Here is an 18,463-nt window from a genome sequence, read left to right as displayed (position 1 = left end):
ACAGGCGCCCGCCACCTCGCCCGGCTAGTTTTTTTGTAGTTTTTAGTAGAGACGGGGTTTCACCGTGTTAGCCAGGATGGTTTCGATCTCCTGACCTCGTGATCCGCCCGTCTCGGCCTCCCAAAGTGCTAGGATTACAGGCTTGAGCCACCGCGCCCGGCTTTTTTTTTTTTTTTTTTTTGAGGCAGGGTCTCTGTCGCACGGACTGGAGTGCAGTGGTGTGATCTTGGCTCACTGTAGTCTCAGCCCCCTGGGCTCATGATTCTCCCACCTCAGCCTCCCCAGTAGCTGGGGCCACAGGCACACGCCACCACATTTGGCAACTTTTTGGATTTTTGTGGAGATGGGGTTTCACCATGTTGCCTAAGGTAGTCTCGAACTCCTGGGCTCAACTGGTCTGCCTGCCTTGGCTTCCCAAAGTTCTGGGATTACAGGTGTGAGCCCCCACATCTGACTCTGGGTCTTGTTATTGAGTGGTGTTTGTTGGGACCTGAACCGTATTTAGTCTCATGTTGATGCTTCCCTACTACAAGGTGAGAACTTCTTCCTGCTCTAACGATGCTTCCCCGCTCTGGCTGCCAGACACAGGGACTATTCCCAGCCTTGCGTGGGCTCTGATCCTGGGTGTTTTCCTCACACTCCTGCACTGATCTGTGCTTAGCTGAAGCCTCCAGGAGGACCCTCTGCGGGTGTCTGGGCTTCTTGGTGCAGCCCCCTCCTCTCCAGCACTCTGGAGCACCTGTGAACTTCAGCCCCCTGCCTGGCCACCTCTATCTTCCCACTTGACAGAGACGCACGTGGCTGCCTGGGTTCCCCTTCTCTACACCGTGCCCGGGGGTGGGTGGGACAGTCCTCGCTGCCGGGTCGGTTCCACTCTCTCCAGCACCACGGTCCTCGGTTTCATGAGCCCAGTGCCTTCAGTGCTGCTTTTACATCTATTTGTCTGTTTTTTTGGTTGCTGCAGCTGAGAGTGTCATCTCCATTCTCGGCCAAGCCCCCTCCACCCGCCTGTCCCCGTCAGTCCCTATACCTGCTGTCCCTAAGATGCCGCCTCTGTGAGGCCTGACGGGCTCTCCCCCAGTCCCGCCTCTCCTGCCCCGGGGCAGGTGCTGTCGCGGCCAGCGAGGATCCGTGCGAGCGAAACTGCGCGCGTGGGGCTCACCGGGGCTGGGCAGGTGGCTACAAGAGCCTGTCTCCCCGCGGTCACCCCATAGGGTTGGCTGAGGATGGGGCCTGAGACCCTGAGGGTGGCTGACCGCCCCGAGTTTCAGTTTTAAGGGGCAGGACGTGCTTGCGCCGGCCCCTGGGCTCCGCGCTCCGCACCGCCTGATCCCAAGGGGCTTGGGAGCGGAGAGGGCCCACTCTCTGTTCCGGAGGTGGGCGAGGGGCGGGGGGCTTCCGGGGGACGGGGCCTGGGCTGGGACGTGGTGGGCGGAGCGAGGAGAGGAGGGAAAACGCCTCGGGAGCTGCCGCACCGCCGCCACCGCCAGAGGGCAGCGGGGACCCGCACGGGAGGTCCTCGGTCCCGCCCCGTCCACCCCCGCCCCGCCCCGGCCCGCCTCCGCCCTCCCAGGCCCCCCTTCTCCGCCCAGCCAGGCCTCGCCCATCCCACTCCGCCCCGCCCAGCCCCGTCTGCCGCTCCGCCCCTGGTCCCGCCCCCACGTCCCGGCCCCGCCCACCGGGGGGCCGCGACGCTGCCCATGCCCCTCCCACTGCCCGCCTCATTCGGGCGCCGGCACCTGCCGGCGTGTCTGTTCCCTGCTTCTACTCTGCACACTCGCACTCACCTTTCCGCACACCTTTCCCCTTTCCACGCACCTGTGCCCGGCAGCTCGCACACCTGTGGGAGCGCTGCCTCCTCGCCAGCCGTCCGGGAAGTTCAGGGCTGCTCTCCCACGGGCGTGGGACCGCCCCACCCACCTGTCTGTGTCCGCAGAGCCGGCCGGGAGGGCGGCGGGTGGGCCCCGGCGCTGCTGGCTCCTTGTGGGACAGTGCCGCGGCGGGGGCGCAGGACATTCTCCTGCCGGGAGGACTACGCGGCGGTCCCCGGACCCTTTCCCCGGGTGCAGAGCGGCGGCTGCGCCAGCGGGGGCAGAACGGGCGGACCGAGCGCACCTCCATCTGCCCTCGTGACGCCCACGTTGGCCCAGACACGGGATTTGGGGTGGAGGACGCTGGTCTGGGAACCAGCAGGTTGGGACGGCCGGGTAGTTCGGGCCTTGAGGAGTCCCAGACCCTGAAGGCGGGCACCCCCCACGCCCCGCCCAGCTCTCCTCGGCCTGGGGACACCGGCTGCCAGGCCTCTCCAGTTTCAGCCTTTCCTGGGAGGGCTTCCTGGAAGAGGGGGCTTCTGGCCCCAGAAAGAGAGGCTGCTCCGGGGATAGATGAGGTGCTGGGGTGGTGACTCCGCGGAGTCGAGGGTGTGATGCGGGATGTGGGCAGGCCGTGGGGTTTGTGTTGCAGGACTGGGAGACAAGATGAGGGGAGGCCATGGGGCGGCTGGAGGTGCGGCCTGGGAACCCGGCGTGCCGGACCCTGAGCAGGGACCGCAGGCGAGGCGCGTGGAGGAAGAGCCGCGAAAAGCTGGGCGCTGTCTTCTCCGCGCCTCCGTTTCTTCATCTGCTCCTGGGGCCGCCTGCCCGGTAGCGGGGATTAAATCGGATGTTGACGTCTATTATGATGATTAATATTCTTGTCATTCCCGTCACTAGCAGGTGAGAGGCGGGTAGGCCTCTGGTGGGAACATACCTATGGCCAAGGGCACGAGGTAACCCGAGCGCCCCCGAAAGGACCCCTGCCTGCATCGCCACAGCGGTCCCCGCCTACCCCGTCCACATCAGCTCCGGCTGGGCGAGGCCCTGCTTCTCCCTTCTGCTCCCGAAGACCACCCCGGGGCGCAGACCTGGAGGCCTCGGAGCGCCCGCAGCCATCCGGTCCGCCCCCTTCTGAGCAACCAGAGAGCGGTCTAGGCCGGGCACGGGGCTGCGCAGAGGGGCTGCGGGCAGGGCCGGAGCCTGCTCTGGGGGTCGCGAAGGTGCCTGGAGAGTTGGGACCCTACCGGGCGAGCGCGGGCGCAGGTGTGGTGAGGGCGCGGCGGCCCCCGGCCGCTCCTAGGAGCTTGCGGGGACCAAGGGCGCGCGGGTGGGGCCGGGGGCGAGGCGAGTCTCGGGCGGGGGCGGGGCGGGGGCGGGGCCGGGGCCGGACCCGGGGAAGCCGCCCGCCCGCCCGCGGGGACGTCCGCACTGCGAGGGTTAAGGCCCGGAGCCCGGCGGGGCGGGGGCGGCGTGTGCGCGCGGATTGGGGAAAAGTTTGGCGGCGGGGCGGGGCACGGGGCGGGCCGGCGCGCGCGGATTGGCCGGAAGTTGTGCCGGGGGCGGGTCGGGGTCCGGGCTCCGCGCTCGCTCCGGGAGAGTTGACAAAGCCCCGCAGGGAAGGACGCCTCGCGGCGCGGCGCCCCGGGCCCCTCGCCCCGCCGCCCCGGGACTCCGGCCCCAGCCCCCGGCCCTGCGGACTCGCCCCCGCCGCCTGCCTGGTCTGGGACCCCGCGCCCTGAGCGCCCGAGCCCGGACCCCGACCCGGCCTGAGCCTCCCGCGCCCAGGTAGCGCCGCCCCGCCCCGAGGCCGGGCCCGGGGGCGCGGGGCGGCGGGATGCGGCGCCCGGGGCGGCGATGACCGCGGAGCGCACGCCGCGGGCCTGGCCCTGACCCCGCCGCCCGCCCGCACGCCGAGCCCCCGCCAAGGTGAGATCCCCGCGCGCGGCCGCGACCCCAGGTGGGCAGACGGGGGAGGGCGGGGGTCCAGGGCGGGGGCGGGGAAGGGAGAGTTTGGAGCCCCAGCTGGGCACGGGTCACGCGCGCCGCCGCCGCTCCTGCGGGCCCCCGGCCTGCCCCGTCCCCGCCCCCGCGCCCCACGTGGGCCCCCCCAGCGCAAATTTGTCCGCTAATGGCGCAGGCGATTATCTGCGGGGCGCTGGGTGTTGTGTGTCCTGCGGGCAGGGCCGGAGTTACAAGCGCCAGGAATCCAGACGGTGTGTGGAGGGGGGGCAGCGGGGGAGCCCGGTAATTAGTGTAAACCCTTTGTCTGCCTTTGATACCCACAGCTTCTCCCCGCCGCGGCTTCCTCCGCCTGGAGCGCGGGCGGGGAGGGCCTTTCGGGGGAGTGGGGCCAGACCCCTGATCCCCGCGGCCCGGGACCGGGGAGGGCGGTATCTCCCACTTCCACGCTTTGGTGACGGCGCCCCCAATGCCCCCAGGTCCGGACAGGCCGAGATGAGTCCCGCGTTGCTGCTCCTCCTGCCGCCACTGCTGCTGGGGGCCCTCCCGCCGGCCGCCGCCGCCCGAGGTGAGTTCTGGCGCCCAGCCCGGCCAGCCTGGCCTCCGCCAGCACCGCCCCCTTCCCGCCCGGCCCTGAACCCTGCCACAGTGCCCGCCTGGCACGCGCCATGCCCCGCCCCTGCCGCCCCGCTCGCCAGGCCCCCTTCCTTCCAGGGTCCCCTCACCCGTGGGCTGTCCACAGCACCCAGCCGGGCTCCCCCAGCTGGCTGGAGGGGTCCCTCTCACTTGTACTTGCTGGCCAGGTGGGCTCTAACCCTGGCCCCCAGGACATGCTCCTGGTCTTGCAAACACTTTCACCCTCGTACCTGCAGTCCAGGGCAGCTGATCACATGTGGATTCTTGGGGAGTGGGCGGTTTGTGGCCACAATGGACCTGACTAGGACTCTGGGAACCTGCAGAGACCCCCACGAAGGCCAGGATGGGCTATGAGAGATATTGGTGATATACGTGGTGTCTGGGACTGAAACTGACCCTCAGACCCCCAGTGTCCCAGCCACTGGGCACACACCATACCTAGCTGTGTGCCCTGGGCCTGCCCAGCCCCAGGCAGGCAGTGCAGGGTGGCTGTGTGGACAAGTCCCCAGAGCCTGGACGCACCCCAGGACTGCGTACCTGTGGGCACCCACTGTACCGGCCTGGTACGTCCTCATGCCACTGATAGCTAAGTGGCAGCCATGCCATGGGACCCGGCTCCAGCAAGGGCATCCGGAGCCGATGGGTGATGTGTCCCCGCAGACTCATGCCCGCCATGTTCCAGGATCCAGGCACAGCGCTGGCTGCCCCCATGGCTAGGCGGGACCTGTGGCCAGGCCAGCCCTTTGGGTGTGTTGACCACTCAGGATTGTCCGCGCTGTGTCCACCAGTCCTGAGGCTTCGCACCCCTCCCCTGCCGCCCAGCAAGCGCGCCGCATCCAACCTGGCCTTATATGGGCACATTCGGGTGTTGGATGGCGGGCGGCGGCCAGGTGGGCCTTATGCCACAGCACCCTCCCACCCCCCTCCTGCCCACATGGGCCTGGCTGAGCGGCTGCTCTGAGGGCCCGGCAGCGTCCTGGGCTGTGTGGGCACTCATGCCATACTGAGCGAGCCCCCACCACCACCAGTGGCCTGGACTTGCATTCTCTTTGATCTGTTTGGCCTCCCCCATCCCTGCACCTGCCTGTCCTCTGTCCACTCGGCCAGGGAGGCTCCGGAGGCCTCTGTCCTGCCATGGTCCGTGGCTGGGGCTGAAACTGACTGGTGGATGGCCGCGGTCACCCATGGCAGTGGGTGGCAGAGCCCACCTCTTCGTGGAGACGCCCCAGCGGCCACCCCCTTCGCTTTCATCCTCCTCAGCTGCAGCCTTGGGGCCGAGGATATCCAGCCCTGGCTTTGCGTGGCAAAGGCCCTGGCGGCACTGGGGAGCTGGAATCGAGCTGCTTTCCAAGGGCAGGGGCCTCTGTGGTTTGGGTGGAGGTGGGGAGGAGGTTCTTCCGGACTGTGCTCATTTTCCTAGCATGGACTAGGGCGCGAAGTCCATCCAAGTGTGTTTCTCCTGCTCTGAACAGCCCACTGTGTACCTTCGTTAGGCCAAGGACCAGCATGCAGAGGGTTTGGATTATTTTTGAAAAGCCATTTCCCGCTAGGTCATAAGTTCTGGAATCGGCACATCGCTAGACTCGGATCATATTTTAAAAGTTCTTCTTTTCCCAAAGTTTCACAATCTTGGTGGATTTGTCTATAAACTGCTTTTTTTTTTTTTTTTTTTTTTTTTCCAATTTGAAAAAAGATAGGAATTGGCTTTCTCCCTTTCCATTTTATTTCTCACAGTGGGAACTTGAGAGTTTGTGGATGAAATACGTTTTACAAATAATTCTGAAGGAAGTTGTTTCAGGGCTTTCTGAGAAGTGCCACCTTTGAACTTTTGCAAGCATGGCCTTGGGGACCAGCTCTGAGCGGCCTGCCTAGGAGGCCACTCCCCTCTCCTCTGCACCCGGCCAGCTGCTGTGGGCAAGCTGAGCCCTGACCCAGGTGGGCAGGGTGCCTGTCCAGGGGTGCCCCATGCCTGGGGGGTGGCGTGGTCAGGGTCGGCTCCCTGTGGGGGCAGGAGTCTGAAGGGTGTGTGACTCGGGGAAGCAATAGCCGTGGGTGCACGGTGCTGACCTCGGCCCCCAGCCAGGCCTCAGGGCCCTCCTCCCTCGCCCCAAGCCCTTCCAGGCAGTGGCTGGCCAGTGTGCAGTGGGTTGAGGTGGACGTGTGGGAGCTGGGCCCAGCCCCTGCAAGGTGGGGAATCAGGCCAGCCGCCCCGTTTCCATCTCGGGGCCCCACTCCTGGAAGGGAAAATAAATCACTGTCCCCTTGGGGGAGGGAGGGAGCCGTGAACAAAGTCGCCTTTGGCTGGGCCTGGAAACGCCGACCGCAGACTCCTTTATCCATTGTGCGGGAATCAATGGGCCTCCGGGCTCCCTTTCAGCCGCAGGCCCCGCGCTGCGGCCCTGTCGAGGGGAAATGTTGGTTTTTCCCCAGCCGTGGCCTCCAGCCCCTGGCTTGCCCAGCCCTGGCTCAGGAACCATGGTTGTGCTGGGAGAGGTGGGCTGTGCCTACAGGCTGGACCCCCGGCTGCTGCATGCTGGCCCTCTCTGCAGCCTGAACTTGCTTCTTGGCCCAGGGTGGACTCCTTTGCCCCATCTGGGCCTCTGCCGGTGACTCCAGGCCTGGTGTGTGCAGGTGACAGCCTCAGCGGGTGGGTCAGCACGGGAGGGAGAGGTGCCCCTCTCCCCAGAGGCCCCCTCTAGGGCTGCCCTCCCTGCCTGCCTGCCTGCCACTCTCCCTGGCAGCCATCCCTGGAGCTGGTGGTCAAGCCCCAGGGTGTCTGGCTGCCCTCTGCAGGCGGCTCCAAGGTGGGCCACAGCGCCAGGGCCCACGGTCCAGGATGGCTGGGGTAGAGTGAAGCAGGGGATGGGAGAGGAGGGGTTTCATGGGCCAGGGCAGGCCTCACAGGAGAGGTGGGTACCAGTCCCCTTGGAGCAAGTCAGTGTGAGTGTGGGTCTCCCTCTAGGACATTGTTCCTGTGTGGGGCAGGGGGTGCCGCCCATCTTGGCAGAAGGCCCAACCAATTTTCTTCTTGCCTGGTGCTGTGAAGGGGCTGAGGAGTGAACATTGGCTGAGCAGTGACAGGGAGGAGGGAGCTGGGCTGCTGCCCTGGTGTGCGGCATGGGGCCCGCTGGGCACAGTGACACCCTCTGGGCTACTAAGACTGTGAGCCCCAGGACAGCTTGATGGCCCCCTGGAGAGCTTTGTTCAGGCCCACCAGCCAGTGGCTTCGGGGCCCTCATTTCCTGTAACCTTCCTGCCCTGTCCTCAGTGGTGACTGTAGGGCTTGGTCTGGAGCACAGAACCACACCCCAGGGCAACACTGTGTGTCCCAGAGGGGCTGGGCGGCTGTGCCCTGTGGCCTGCAGGGGCCTGGGGAGCTGCATTGGACAGGCCCAGTGTCCTCCTGTCCCCAGCCCTGTCCTTGAGAAGTCTGCCATGTGAGTGGGAGCAAGGGCCCCTGGCCTGGTGGTGGTGCCCAGTGTGCCTGGGCTGCTCAGTGGTCATGGCAGCTCCGCCGGGGGGCCAAGAGCCCTGGCAGGGGGCAGAGCATCAGCTCACCCCTGATCTCTGGCCTCGGGGGTTCTGGGCTCAGGAAATGTTCTTGTTGATGCTTCTTAAGTGGGGAAGGGCTGCCAAGGTCTACAGGCAGAGCTCCTCTGGGGAGTTCCAGGCAGGGGAGGCCTGGGGACTGCAGCCAGGCAGGCTGGGGTTTTGAGGTGGGGGTGGGGGCATGAACCTGGCTGGGCCTGGTGAGGTCTGGACTGGGATGGCTACGGAGGAATCTTTGCCTGTTTTAGCACTGTGCAAGGTTCTCTTCAGGGCGTGGCACCGCCTCACGATGCTCTGGTGCCTGCCCTGTGCCCTGGCGTGTCAAGAAGGGGGAGTAGTGCCCTGGGGCTGGGGTTGCAGAAGGTTCCGCCTCAAGGCTTCCAGAGGAGGGCCCCCAGCCTGCTGACTCGCTAGTGCCCAGGGCTGGGCAGCGTGGTGGGGCACAGCCTGTGGGGTAGCCGCCTGTGCTGCAGGCCCCCAGGTCCCCGCACATCCTCTGGGTCTGCTCCCCGAGGGCCGCCTGGCTAGCCGGTGACTGTGTGTGTCCTGGGTCTGTGTATGTGGGTGCACATGCGTGTGCCTGAGCGTCCCGGGCTGGAGCAGAGCCTGGCCCTGGCACCTGATGGGCAGCAGGCTGTGTAGCGGTCACCTGTGCTGTGGCTCCTGGGGGCAGCCACTCTTGCACTTGGCTTCCTGGGGAGGGGATCGGGCCCTGGCACTGACTCTGGAGTTTCCCACTCACTCCTACCCTGGGTGCCCCTGGGGGCTGGCACAGCCACATAGTGGCCATCTGTGGTGGGGGCACTGTGTCTCCTCTTGGTGACCGGTGGGGGGCTGCCGGCTGCAGAAGGCTCAGCACCTGGATTGGCTCTGCACCCACCTAGGGGTCTGGCACCGTGTGTCCTGATTCCCTTACTCTCCCTTCTGGTCAAGGTGAGACCCTTCCCCAGGCCACTCAGCTTCTCCAGGAGGACATGGGGCCTGGCCACCCACACCCCATGGCCAGGTCCCTGACCAGGCCAGAGAATTCCTCCAGCTGGAAACTCGGGGCCATGCAGGGACCCCCAGTTCCCAGGTGTCCTCGCTCCACTGTGGCCCCGTTTGGCTGCCAGGCCACTCTTGGTCCAGCCCCTCCATGCCGGGAACTTAGGGTTGTCCGGTCAGGGCTAGGGTTAAGGGGACCACACAGCCGGCCCCTCAGCGGTCAGCTCCACCTGCCCCTCCCTCCCTGGCGCACAGTGGCTTGGTCTGTCCCCACCGACGCCCCACCCTGCTGTGTTGTCAACCAGCTTCTGCCGCTGCTGCGGTGGACGCTCCTTCCTCGGGAAGCCCCCGTCGTCCCCACTGGGTCAGGAGTCCTGTCCGACCTGGGCCAGCATTGCCACAGGCTCTGTAGAGGGGCGGACACCACTGGCCTGGGCTGTAGAGGCATCCTGGGAGGTGCAGGTGCACTGGAAAGTAAGAGGAGGCCGTTTCCTGGTCCCGGCTCATGTCTGCTCGCGACAGAGGGATCATGACACTGCACGTGTCTGTGCCTGGGCGCCTCTCCTTACTCGGAGGGCTGTGTTCTGGGGGGCACCCCCTCCTTGCTCCCTGTGGGAGCCAGGCCCCATGGGGAGGAGCCGCCGTGGCCTCAGGAGGCAAGCTGGGCAGCCCCGGCCACGAATCCTCTGTACCTGCCCTGGCTGGCCACCACCCCCCTGCCATTCTCCCTACGAATGCCCACTCAGTATGTGCTGTATGCCAGGCCTCGGGACACCGCAAGCACGGGAAAGGGGCTCGGGTGTGGGTTTGGACCATGTGGCCAGGACGGGCCATTCCAGAAGAGATACTGGAGACCCCGAGGAGCTGCGGGGTGAGGGGCGTCGGAGAGGGCACTCCAGACGAGGCAGGTGTGGGGAGCTGATCTGAGGGCCTGTGAAGACGGGGAGGGGCAGGCCGCAGGGGGTCCTGCCTCTGTTCCTCCAGACTGTAGCTTCCTCCCCTCCATCCCCGGGCCTGCCCACCTCCACCCTCCCTGGGCCCTGGGAAAGAGGAGCCTCTGTGTCTGGGGATAGTGTGTGTGTGACAAAGCGTGTGGGCAGGGTGGCCTCTCTGGGCCTTGCTGCTGTGGGAAGCCCCTGTTCCTCCTCCTTCCTCAGTTGTGTTTTTTACAGCTGGGCAGGGGTGGCGGGGTGGGAGGGGTTGGCGGCATCCCCCTTGTTGGCCCACCGCCTCCAAGTCTAGTCCTCCATACCTGACAGTAGTGAGGCCCTGTCTCAGACTCAGTTTACCCTCATGTCTGGCTCCCACGTGGCCCTTGGTGTCCTGCCTGTGCTGGGGGCCTCTTGACTGTGGCTAAGTGTGTGTGCAGGGCAGGGATTGTTCTGGAGGAGGAGGCTGGGGGGCATCTTGGCGGGGTGCAAACCCTGGAGGTGGCACAGCGCTGCTGTCATGCCCCAGCAGAGCCCCGGTGCTGGCTCCCTGTATTTCTTCCTGGCTGCGGTGCGAGGCGGCCAGTCTCCCCACCAGGTTCCTGTGCCCTCAGGTGCTACCTCAGTTTCCCCATAGGCTGCGTGGGTTGGACGCCCGTCCAGGAGGTGTGGGCTTGCCTAAACATAAAGCCCAGGCCGCTGTCCTGGCATGCTCATTTCCCAGGAATCTGGGGGGCTGGGCTTCCTCCTGGTCAGGCCCTCCTGCTGGGGTCTTGGGCCTGCAACAGCAGGGTGTCCAGGGAGCCCAGGTCGGGGTGGGATAGGCCTGGCGAGGGGGACGGAGGGAGGCTGTTTGCTTTAGGATAAGGCTGGCTCCTCTGGCCTGGCTGCCTCCACCCGTGCCTACAGCGCTTGCAGGCCAGCCTTGGGGGCCACGCTTCCGGCCAGCCAGCGGTCATTTGGCTCTGCCCCCTTTCTCAGCAGTGACCATGGGCGGGGGTCCCGCCTCCCTGTCTGTGCCTGTCATCCTGCGCCTCCCGCATGCCTGTGGGGACCTTTTCCTCCCCAAGCCTTGCTTGTGTCTGCCTGGGGCAGGGTGGGGGCTGGGGCCCGAGATAGCCCCTTCCTGAAGTGCAGCTGGGGCTTTCAGCCTCTGAGGCGGACTCCCTCCCCAGATGTGGGGGGCTGGGTCCGTGTGCCCCACCCAGGACAGGGCCAGGCACTTGCTCTCTTGCTACTTCTGGGCAGTTGTGTGGGTGGGCACTCATGTGCATGCATGAACATGCTTGCACGTGTGAGACCTGCGCCCAGGTAGCCACTCAGGAGGCCCAGGTGCCCCTGCAGGCTGCGGGCCACAGGGGCTGGGCTGGGCAGGGGCCTTGGCAACTCCCTCTTGATCGCGGAGGCCCTGTGGGTGGTGGGAGTTCGGGCAGCGACAGGTGCTGGTGGGGTCAACCGGGAGTGGGTCTGGGACCTGGGCAGGCTGGGAAGGGGTCAGGAGGCCCCTGTGCTGTGGGTCCTGCAGCCCTTTCCTCCCCGGGACAAGTTTGCCAGAGCTGCCCCCAGCCCTGGGCAGCTTCCAGAACCACACTGAGGGGGAGGTGGGCTGGCAGCCCCCCACAACCGCCATCTCGTTTCTTCTCCGGGGAGTTACAGGGAGGGTAGGGAAGGAGGGGCTTCAGGGCTGGGGCCCATGGCCAGGCTGGGAGGGTCCTGAGTTGAGGGAGAGATACAGGTCAGAGGAGAGACCCCCACGAGTTTTCTCAGAGAGGCCAGGGACTGGTGTGGGCCGGGTGGGCCTGGGCTGGGAAGAATCCGTCCCTCCGGAGCCTCAGCCCACCCTTTGTGTTTCTCGTCACAGTCGGGAGGCTCCATGTCTCCACGCCCAGCCCCAGCGGCCGATGATGCCTGTGGGATCAGAACCCCGAGGCCCTGGGCCACACCCTCTGTGCTGTCAGCACTGATTAGGCCTCCAGAGAGGTGATAGGGTTTCTCTGTGGGGGTCCCTGTCCCCAGAGCTGGGGGGTCAGATTGGGAGCTGCTACCTGAGTGCCTGAAGACGCCGGTGGGAGACGTCACGGGGCCACTGTTAATTGCGTGTTGGAGAAACACGTGGCCCCAGGCACTGTCGAGATGGCTTGCAGCAGCTGCTGCCTCTCGGTGTCTCTGCACCCAGCCTGGACACTCCCAGACAGCAGTGGCTACAGTTCGGGAGGGACACTGTCACCCATGGGCTGGCCAGAGGTGCCCTGGGAACTGTGGGGTGCCTGTGACCACCTCTCAGATGCAGAGAGCAGTGAGTGGGCCGCGGTTGCCGCTGCAGGACTTGGGAGCAGCACGTGGGGAGTGGGGGCACGCGGGGCCCTCCTCTCCCAGGAGCTCCATCCAGGTGCAGGCCCTGCGGTGCTGAGTTTCTGAGGCCTGCAGGGTCTGTGTGTTCTAGGCTCATCTTCCTGGCTGGCTAGGCACTGCCCACTGGGGCCGGTCACACACAAACAGAGCCCTGGCCCTGCCTTCCAGCTCGGAAGCACCCAGGCAGGGGATGGGGTGGGGTGGGGACCCAGGCAGGGGATGGGGTGGGGTGGAGACCCAGGCAGGGGATGGGGTGGGTGGGGACCCAGGCAGGGGACGGGGTGGGTTTCTTTCTGCCAGGAAAGGAGGACTTGGCTTCTCCACGTGGGGTGGGACAGAGTGGGTGGCCATGTGGAGCTGCAGCCTGTGTGTTCCTGTGGGTTTCACAGGCAGTGGGGGGACATACTGGCTGCCAGGTACAGCCTTGGGGCTGACAGCCGGACAGGAGCTGGCAGTGCCTATGGCCAACCCCTGCTACTGTCTCTCCAGAGGCTTGCCCTCTGACCCCGGGGCCTTGGGGTCATGCCCCCTCAAGGCTAAGGTGCCTGGCAGGGTAGGGCCCTTGAGGTGGGCAGACAGACCTGGGCATCTGTGGTCCTTGAACTCAGGTCTGATACTGACAGAGACGTGGGTGCCGCACAAACTCTCATCCACACAGTGCCCGTGCGCAGGCGGTCTGCTGTGCTCAATTGCGTGTGGATAGCTGTGGGGTCGCTGGCCTGTGTCCAGGCCCGCCTGGGCCCTGGGCTGATGGTTGGGTGGGAGTTGGGTGAGGGGCCTGGAGCCTCTTTGGGACCCACCAGGCCCCCCATCCCCCTGCCGCCCTTGTCCTTGGGGGGCCACTGTCCCCTCTGACCTAGGGTGTATAGCTGCTTCCTGTGTGACCAGGAGGACCCTCTGCCCTCTTGGCTGGTGGGTTTTGAGGGCTGCCAAGCACAGCTGTTTTGCATCCTCTGGGGACCGTCCTCCCCTCTCACGTCTCAAAGAGCCGGCCTCTGGGACCACAGGGCCGCCCCGGCCATGAGAGGCTGCTGACGTGGTGTTCAGTGGGCCAGTACTCAGGGGCTTTGGTGCATGTGGGCAGCTGAGGCCTGGGTCAGGGGCACTGCGCCTGGGCCCCTCTACTCACCTTGGGCAGGCGACCCAGGTGGAGCTCAGGCCTGAGGTCTGTGCTGGGCCGTGGGTCCCCTTTCGATCCCCCGTGGCTCTGGACCCCAAGCCCCTCCTTGTTGACTGTTCCTTGGACCCACCCGCAGGTCCCCCCAGGATGGCAGACAAGGTGGTCCCACGGCAGGTGGCCCGGCTGGGCCGCACTGTGCGGCTGCAGTGCCCTGTGGAGGGGGATCCACCGCCGTTGACCATGTGGACCAAGGATGGCCGCACCATCCACAGCGGCTGGAGCCGCTTCCGCGTGCTGCCCCAGGGGCTGAAGGTGAAGCAGGTGGAGCGGGAGGATGCCGGCGTGTACGTGTGCAAGGCCACCAACGGCTTTGGCAGCCTGAGCGTCAACTACACCCTCGTCGTGCTGGGTTAGTCGCTGCTGCGGTCAGAGGTCATGGGCTGGGTTGGAGCCAGGCAGGGGCATGCAGGAGGGCGGACGGGGACACACCTGGGGCCTGAGAGTCAGCCAGCCCCGGGCAGAAAGCCTTCCTTCCGCGCCCTGCCCTCCCTCAGCTGACTGCGCCTCTGCCACCATCCCCCAGGCTGGGCTCCGTTCCTGTCCCCATCAGGCTCCAGCCTCTGGGCCTTCCTCCGGGCGGAGGGCGGCGGGCAGCGGGTGGAGGGCAGAGGCCGGGAGCCGCAGGCAGTGGTCCCACAGAAGGGCTGGGGCCCAAGGCCTTGGCAGGGTGTGCCGGCCGTCGGCTGTGACTTTGAGGCTCAGGTTTCGGAGTTCAGAGGAGCCGCTGGGATGTGTGGCCTTTCTGTTCTCTTCTGCGCCTGGGGCCTGGGTGCGAGGCTTGGACAGGTGTCCAGAGACACGCCCTCCATACCTAGGGACCCGGCACCCCGCCTGCTCCGCTGGGCTCCTGGGTGTGGGGCCCTCCGGTGGAGCTCCTGGAGCTGGGCTGGCCCGTTTCTGAACACAGGAGCCTGGCCCAGGCCCCGGCAGGGTCTGGGGGTGCGGCCTGAGACAGCCTGGTCCTGGGCTCAGTGGAGGAGCGGCTGTCACAGGGTGGATGGAGGGGACATTCCACAGCACGCCCTGCCCCTCCAGATTGTGTGGAATGGGAAAACTGTGGCTGTCCCCCCACCCCCACCCCACAGTCCTTTCAAAGGCGACGATGACCGAGAGGTATGGGAGTCTCGTCTGTTCACCAGCCCTCGGCCCCTTGATGTAGGCTAGAGTTACCGCAGCTGCTGGCCAGGCCTAGCTCCCTCCTCCCCGGGGCCTGCAGACCCCCGGGAGCCAGAGTGGGGGCCAGCCCTCCAGCCCCACCCGTACCCGTCAGGATCACCTGCGCCTAGTGTGGGCCAGCGGCCCTTGCCCAGCTGTCCCTGGGATTCTGGGCTGTGGGTGTGTGGTGCGGCCCCCTGCCTGGGTGTCCAGGACTGTCCTGGCTGGGGCTGGGGGCACTAGAGGCCATGAGAGAGTTGGGGGTGCTCCTTAGGGCCCCCCTCACCTGCCCTCCCTGTGCACCTCCGTTTCTCTGCAGATGACATTAGCCCAGGGAAGGAGAGCCTGGGGCCCGACAGCTCCTCTGGGGGTCAAGAGGACCCCGCCAGCCAGCAGTGGGGTGAGCAGGGGACCGCCGTCTGCCAGGGTGGGAGGTGTCTGTCCTGGCCCCTCGGCCGCTTCCCCATCCTCTGACCTCCATGCCGCCCCACCCCACAGCACGACCACGCTTCACACAGCCCTCCAAAATGAGGCGCCGGGTGATTGCACGGCCCGTGGGCAGCTCCGTGCGGCTCAAGTGCGTGGCCAGTGGGCACCCTCGGCCTGACATCACGTGGATGAAGGACGACCAGGCCTTGACGCGCCCAGCAGCCGCCGAGCCCAGGAAGAAGAAGTGGACGCTGAGCCTGAAGAACCTGCGGCCAGAGGACAGTGGCAAATACACCTGCCGTGTTTCGAACCGCGCGGGCGCCATCAACGCCACCTACAAGGTGGATGTGATCCGTGAGTGTGGCCTGGGGCACTGGCGGGCTGGGGGTGCTGGTGGGGTCTGGGGGCTGGTGGACCAGGGATGCTGGTGGGATCTGGGGGCTGGTGGACCAGGGATGCTGGTGGGGTCTGGGGGCTGGTGGGCTGGGGGTGCTGGTGGGGTCTGGGGGCTGGCAGACCGGGGGTGCTGGCAGGGTCTGGGTACTGGCAGGCCAGGGGTGCTGGTGGAGTCTGGGGACTGGTGGGCTGGGGGTGCTGGTGGGCCCTGGGGTGCTGGCGGGTAGAGTGTGGCGGGGCCCAGGAGCCATGCCCACGTGCCGTGTTCCCACAGAGCGGACCCGCTCCAAGCCCGTGCTCACAGGCACGCACCCCGTGAACACGACGGTGGACTTCGGGGGGACTACATCCTTCCAGTGCAAGGTGCGCAGTGACGTGAAGCCGGTGATCCAGTGGCTGAAGCGTGTGGAGTACGGCGCCGAGGGCCGCCACAACTCCACCATCGATGTGGGCGGCCAGAAGTTCGTGGTGCTGCCCACAGGCGACGTGTGGTCGCGGCCGGATGGCTCCTACCTCAATAAACTGCTCATCACCCGCGCCCGCCAGGACGATGCGGGCATGTACATCTGCCTGGGCGCCAACACCATGGGCTACAGCTTCCGCAGCGCCTTCCTCACTGTGCTGCCAGGTGCGCGGCCGCCACGCCACGCCATGCCATGCTGGTGCCCGGACCTGCCCCCTGGTCCCAGCATCCCACCCACCGGGCGGGACCCCACCCTTCCCTCCTGGGCTCTACAGGCCGGGTCATCTGCTGAGGGAGGGCAGCCCAGGGCCGCCGTCTCCACAGCCCCCGGGATGGGTCTGGGGTACTCTCCTGGTCTTTGTGCCGGCGTTCCCCTCGCCACCTCCTTTCCTCTTACTCTTGCAGACCCAAAACCACCAGGGCCACCTGTAGCCTCCTCGTCCTCGGCCACTAGCCTGCCATGGCCTGTAGTCATCGGCATCCCGGCCGGCGCTGTCTTCATCCTGGGCACCGTGCTCCTGTGGCTTTGCCAGGCCAAGAAGAAGCCATGCACCCCCACTCCTGCCCTTCCCGTGCCTGGGCACCGCCAGCCAGGGACAGCCCGTGACCGCAGTGGAGACAAGGACCTTCCCACGTTGGCCGCCCTCAGCGCTGGCCCTGGTGTGGGGCTGTGTGAGGAGCATGGGTCTCCGGCAGCCCCCCAGCACTTGCTGGGCCCAGGCCCAGTTGCTGGCCCCAAGTTGTACCCCAAAGTGTACACAGACATCCACACGCACACACACACACACTCACACACACACTCACACGTGGAGGGCAAGGTCCACCAGCACATCCACTATCAGTGCTAGATGGCACTGCCTCTGCGGTGGGCGCATGGGGCCGGCCAGACAGGCAGGCTGGGAGGATGGAGGACGGTGCTGCAGACGAAGGCGGGGGACCCATGGTGAGGAGGAATGGCCAGCACCCTGGGTGCTCTGTGTGAGGCATAGCCCCTGGACACACATACACAGACACACGCTGCCTGGATGCATATATACACACACATGCACACACACGCTGCCTGAACACAGGCACACGCAGACATGCTCCCGGAACGCATACGCACGCGTGCACATGCGCAGGCATGATGCCTGGACACACAGATATGCTGCCCAAACGCACACACATGCACACAGACATGCCAGAACATACATGGACATGCTGCCTGAACACATCACACGCATGCAGAGATATGCTGCCTCGACACACACATGCATACACGTGCAGATATGCTGCCTAGACACACACACACACACAGATATGCTGCTTGGACACACACACGCAGATATGCTGTCCAGACACATGCACACACATGCACAGATATGCTGCCTCGACACACGCACACATGCGCAGGTAGGCCACCTGGACACACACAGGCAGTTATGCTGTCCGGACACACGCACACATGCAGATACGCTGTCCACACACGTGCAGTTATGCTGCCTCGACACACACGCACACACATGCGCAGATATGCTGCCTGGACACGTGCAGATATGCTGTCCGGACACACGCACACACATGTGCAGACATGCTGCCTGGACACATGCGGACTGAGGTGCTTTTCAGAGAGTGTGCTGCGAGGCCCGCAGTGCATGTGCGGTGAGGCTCATAGTTGATGAAGGACTCTCCCTGCTCCACCATCACTCCCCCACCCCTGCCCGCCTCTGCCCTTGCCTGGCCTTTACGGCTATTTTTGCCACCTGTCTTGGGTGTCCAGGAGTCCCCTACTGCTGTAGGCTGGGGCTGGGGACACAGCAGCCCCAAGCCTGAGAGGCTGGAGCCCGTGACAGTCCCACCGCATTCTCCTCCTGCCGGAGAGAAGGAGCCTTGATATTTATATTTAAGAAATGAAGATAATATTAATAATGATGGAGGGAGGGCTGGGTTGCAGGGACTGTGGTCTCTTCTGGGGCCTGGGACCCACCTGGTTTTTCAGCCACGCTGATGCCTGCACCCCGTCCAGGCCAGGCACCACCCCCCACCCCACTGTCGTGGTGGCCCCAGATCTCTAATTTTATGTAGAGTTTGAGCTGAAGCCCCATATATTTAATTTATTTTGTTAAACATGAAAGTGCATTCTTTCTCTCCAGGCTGGTGTTTCTGCCCGTGTCTGTGTGTGCATGTGCATGCTCGTGTGTGCTCACATTTGTGCTTGTGTGTCAGGCCTGGTCTCCAGAACCAGCAGCCTAGCCCTCCTGGAGTCCCCTTGCTGGGCCGGAGCCACAGGGGCCGAGACCTGAGGGTCTCCAGGTCTGTCATTAGCACCTCCCGGCAGTACGGTTTGGGTATACTGGGCTTCGGGTGGTGGTGGGTGTGAGCACTACCCATGTGCCTGGCCAGGCCAGCGTCCTGCACCCCTGTCCAACTCGCGCCCTCTCTGTGTCCTGGGGCTGGCCCCTGTGGCCCTCAGTGCAGGGCCTGGTCACTCCTTGGCCGCTCCACAGGCTTTGGTGGGTGGCCCTACGGGAAGCAGCAGACCTGCCTCAGAACTGGGGGTGGGGCCAGGCTCAAGTCACCTCTGACCTCAGGGCTCCGTCCAAATGCCCTCCCTGCCACCCTGCAGTGCTGTGACGGT

The 18,463-nt window shown here is 65.6% G+C and overlaps 1 protein-coding gene across 3 annotated transcripts; it reads left to right on the top strand.

Annotated features, from left to right (window-relative positions):
- The first annotated feature begins 2,801 nt into the window (after window positions 1-2,801).
- Window positions 2,802-17,977, top strand: FGFRL1 (fibroblast growth factor receptor like 1). 3 transcript variants are annotated; one of them, XM_030925932.1, is made up of 7 exons: window positions 2,802-3,077; window positions 4,253-4,341; window positions 13,480-13,752; window positions 14,878-14,958; window positions 15,057-15,341; window positions 15,658-16,011; window positions 16,252-17,977. In XM_030925932.1, exons 2-7 carry the CDS (start codon window positions 4,269-4,271, stop codon window positions 16,692-16,694), a joined length of 1,509 nt encoding a protein of 502 aa, XP_030781792.1. In that variant the 5' UTR covers window positions 2,802-3,077; window positions 4,253-4,268; the 3' UTR covers window positions 16,695-17,977. The 3 variants fall into 3 exon arrangements, with proteins under 3 accessions (XP_030781792.1, XP_030781786.1, XP_030781777.1); XM_030925926.1 differs by lacking the exon at window positions 2,802-3,077 and adding an exon at window positions 3,201-3,771; XM_030925917.1 differs by lacking the exon at window positions 2,802-3,077 and adding an exon at window positions 3,202-3,740.
- Window positions 17,978-18,463: the final 486 nt, after the last annotated feature.

This window comes from Rhinopithecus roxellana, chromosome 2 (genome assembly GCF_007565055.1).
Source record: "Rhinopithecus roxellana isolate Shanxi Qingling chromosome 2, ASM756505v1, whole genome shotgun sequence".
Classification (NCBI taxonomy): Eukaryota; Metazoa; Chordata; class Mammalia; order Primates; family Cercopithecidae; genus Rhinopithecus; species Rhinopithecus roxellana.
This window is presented reverse-complemented; position numbering and strand designations above follow the sequence as displayed.

What these genes read in the sequence shown, in the direction of transcription:
- FGFRL1 (XM_030925932.1), top strand. Translation starts at nt 4,269, where the DNA reads ATGAGTCCCGCGTTGCTGCTCCTCCTGCCGCCACTGCTGCTGGGGGCC. An exon ending in GCCGGCCGCCGCCGCCCGAG is followed by an intron (nt 4,342 to 13,479) that starts GTGAGTTCTGGC and finishes ACCCACCCGCAG; the next exon opens with GTCCCCCCAGGATGGCAGAC. An exon ending in CTACAAGGTGGATGTGATCC is followed by an intron (nt 15,342 to 15,657) that starts GTGAGTGTGGCC and finishes GTGTTCCCACAG; the next exon opens with AGCGGACCCGCTCCAAGCCC.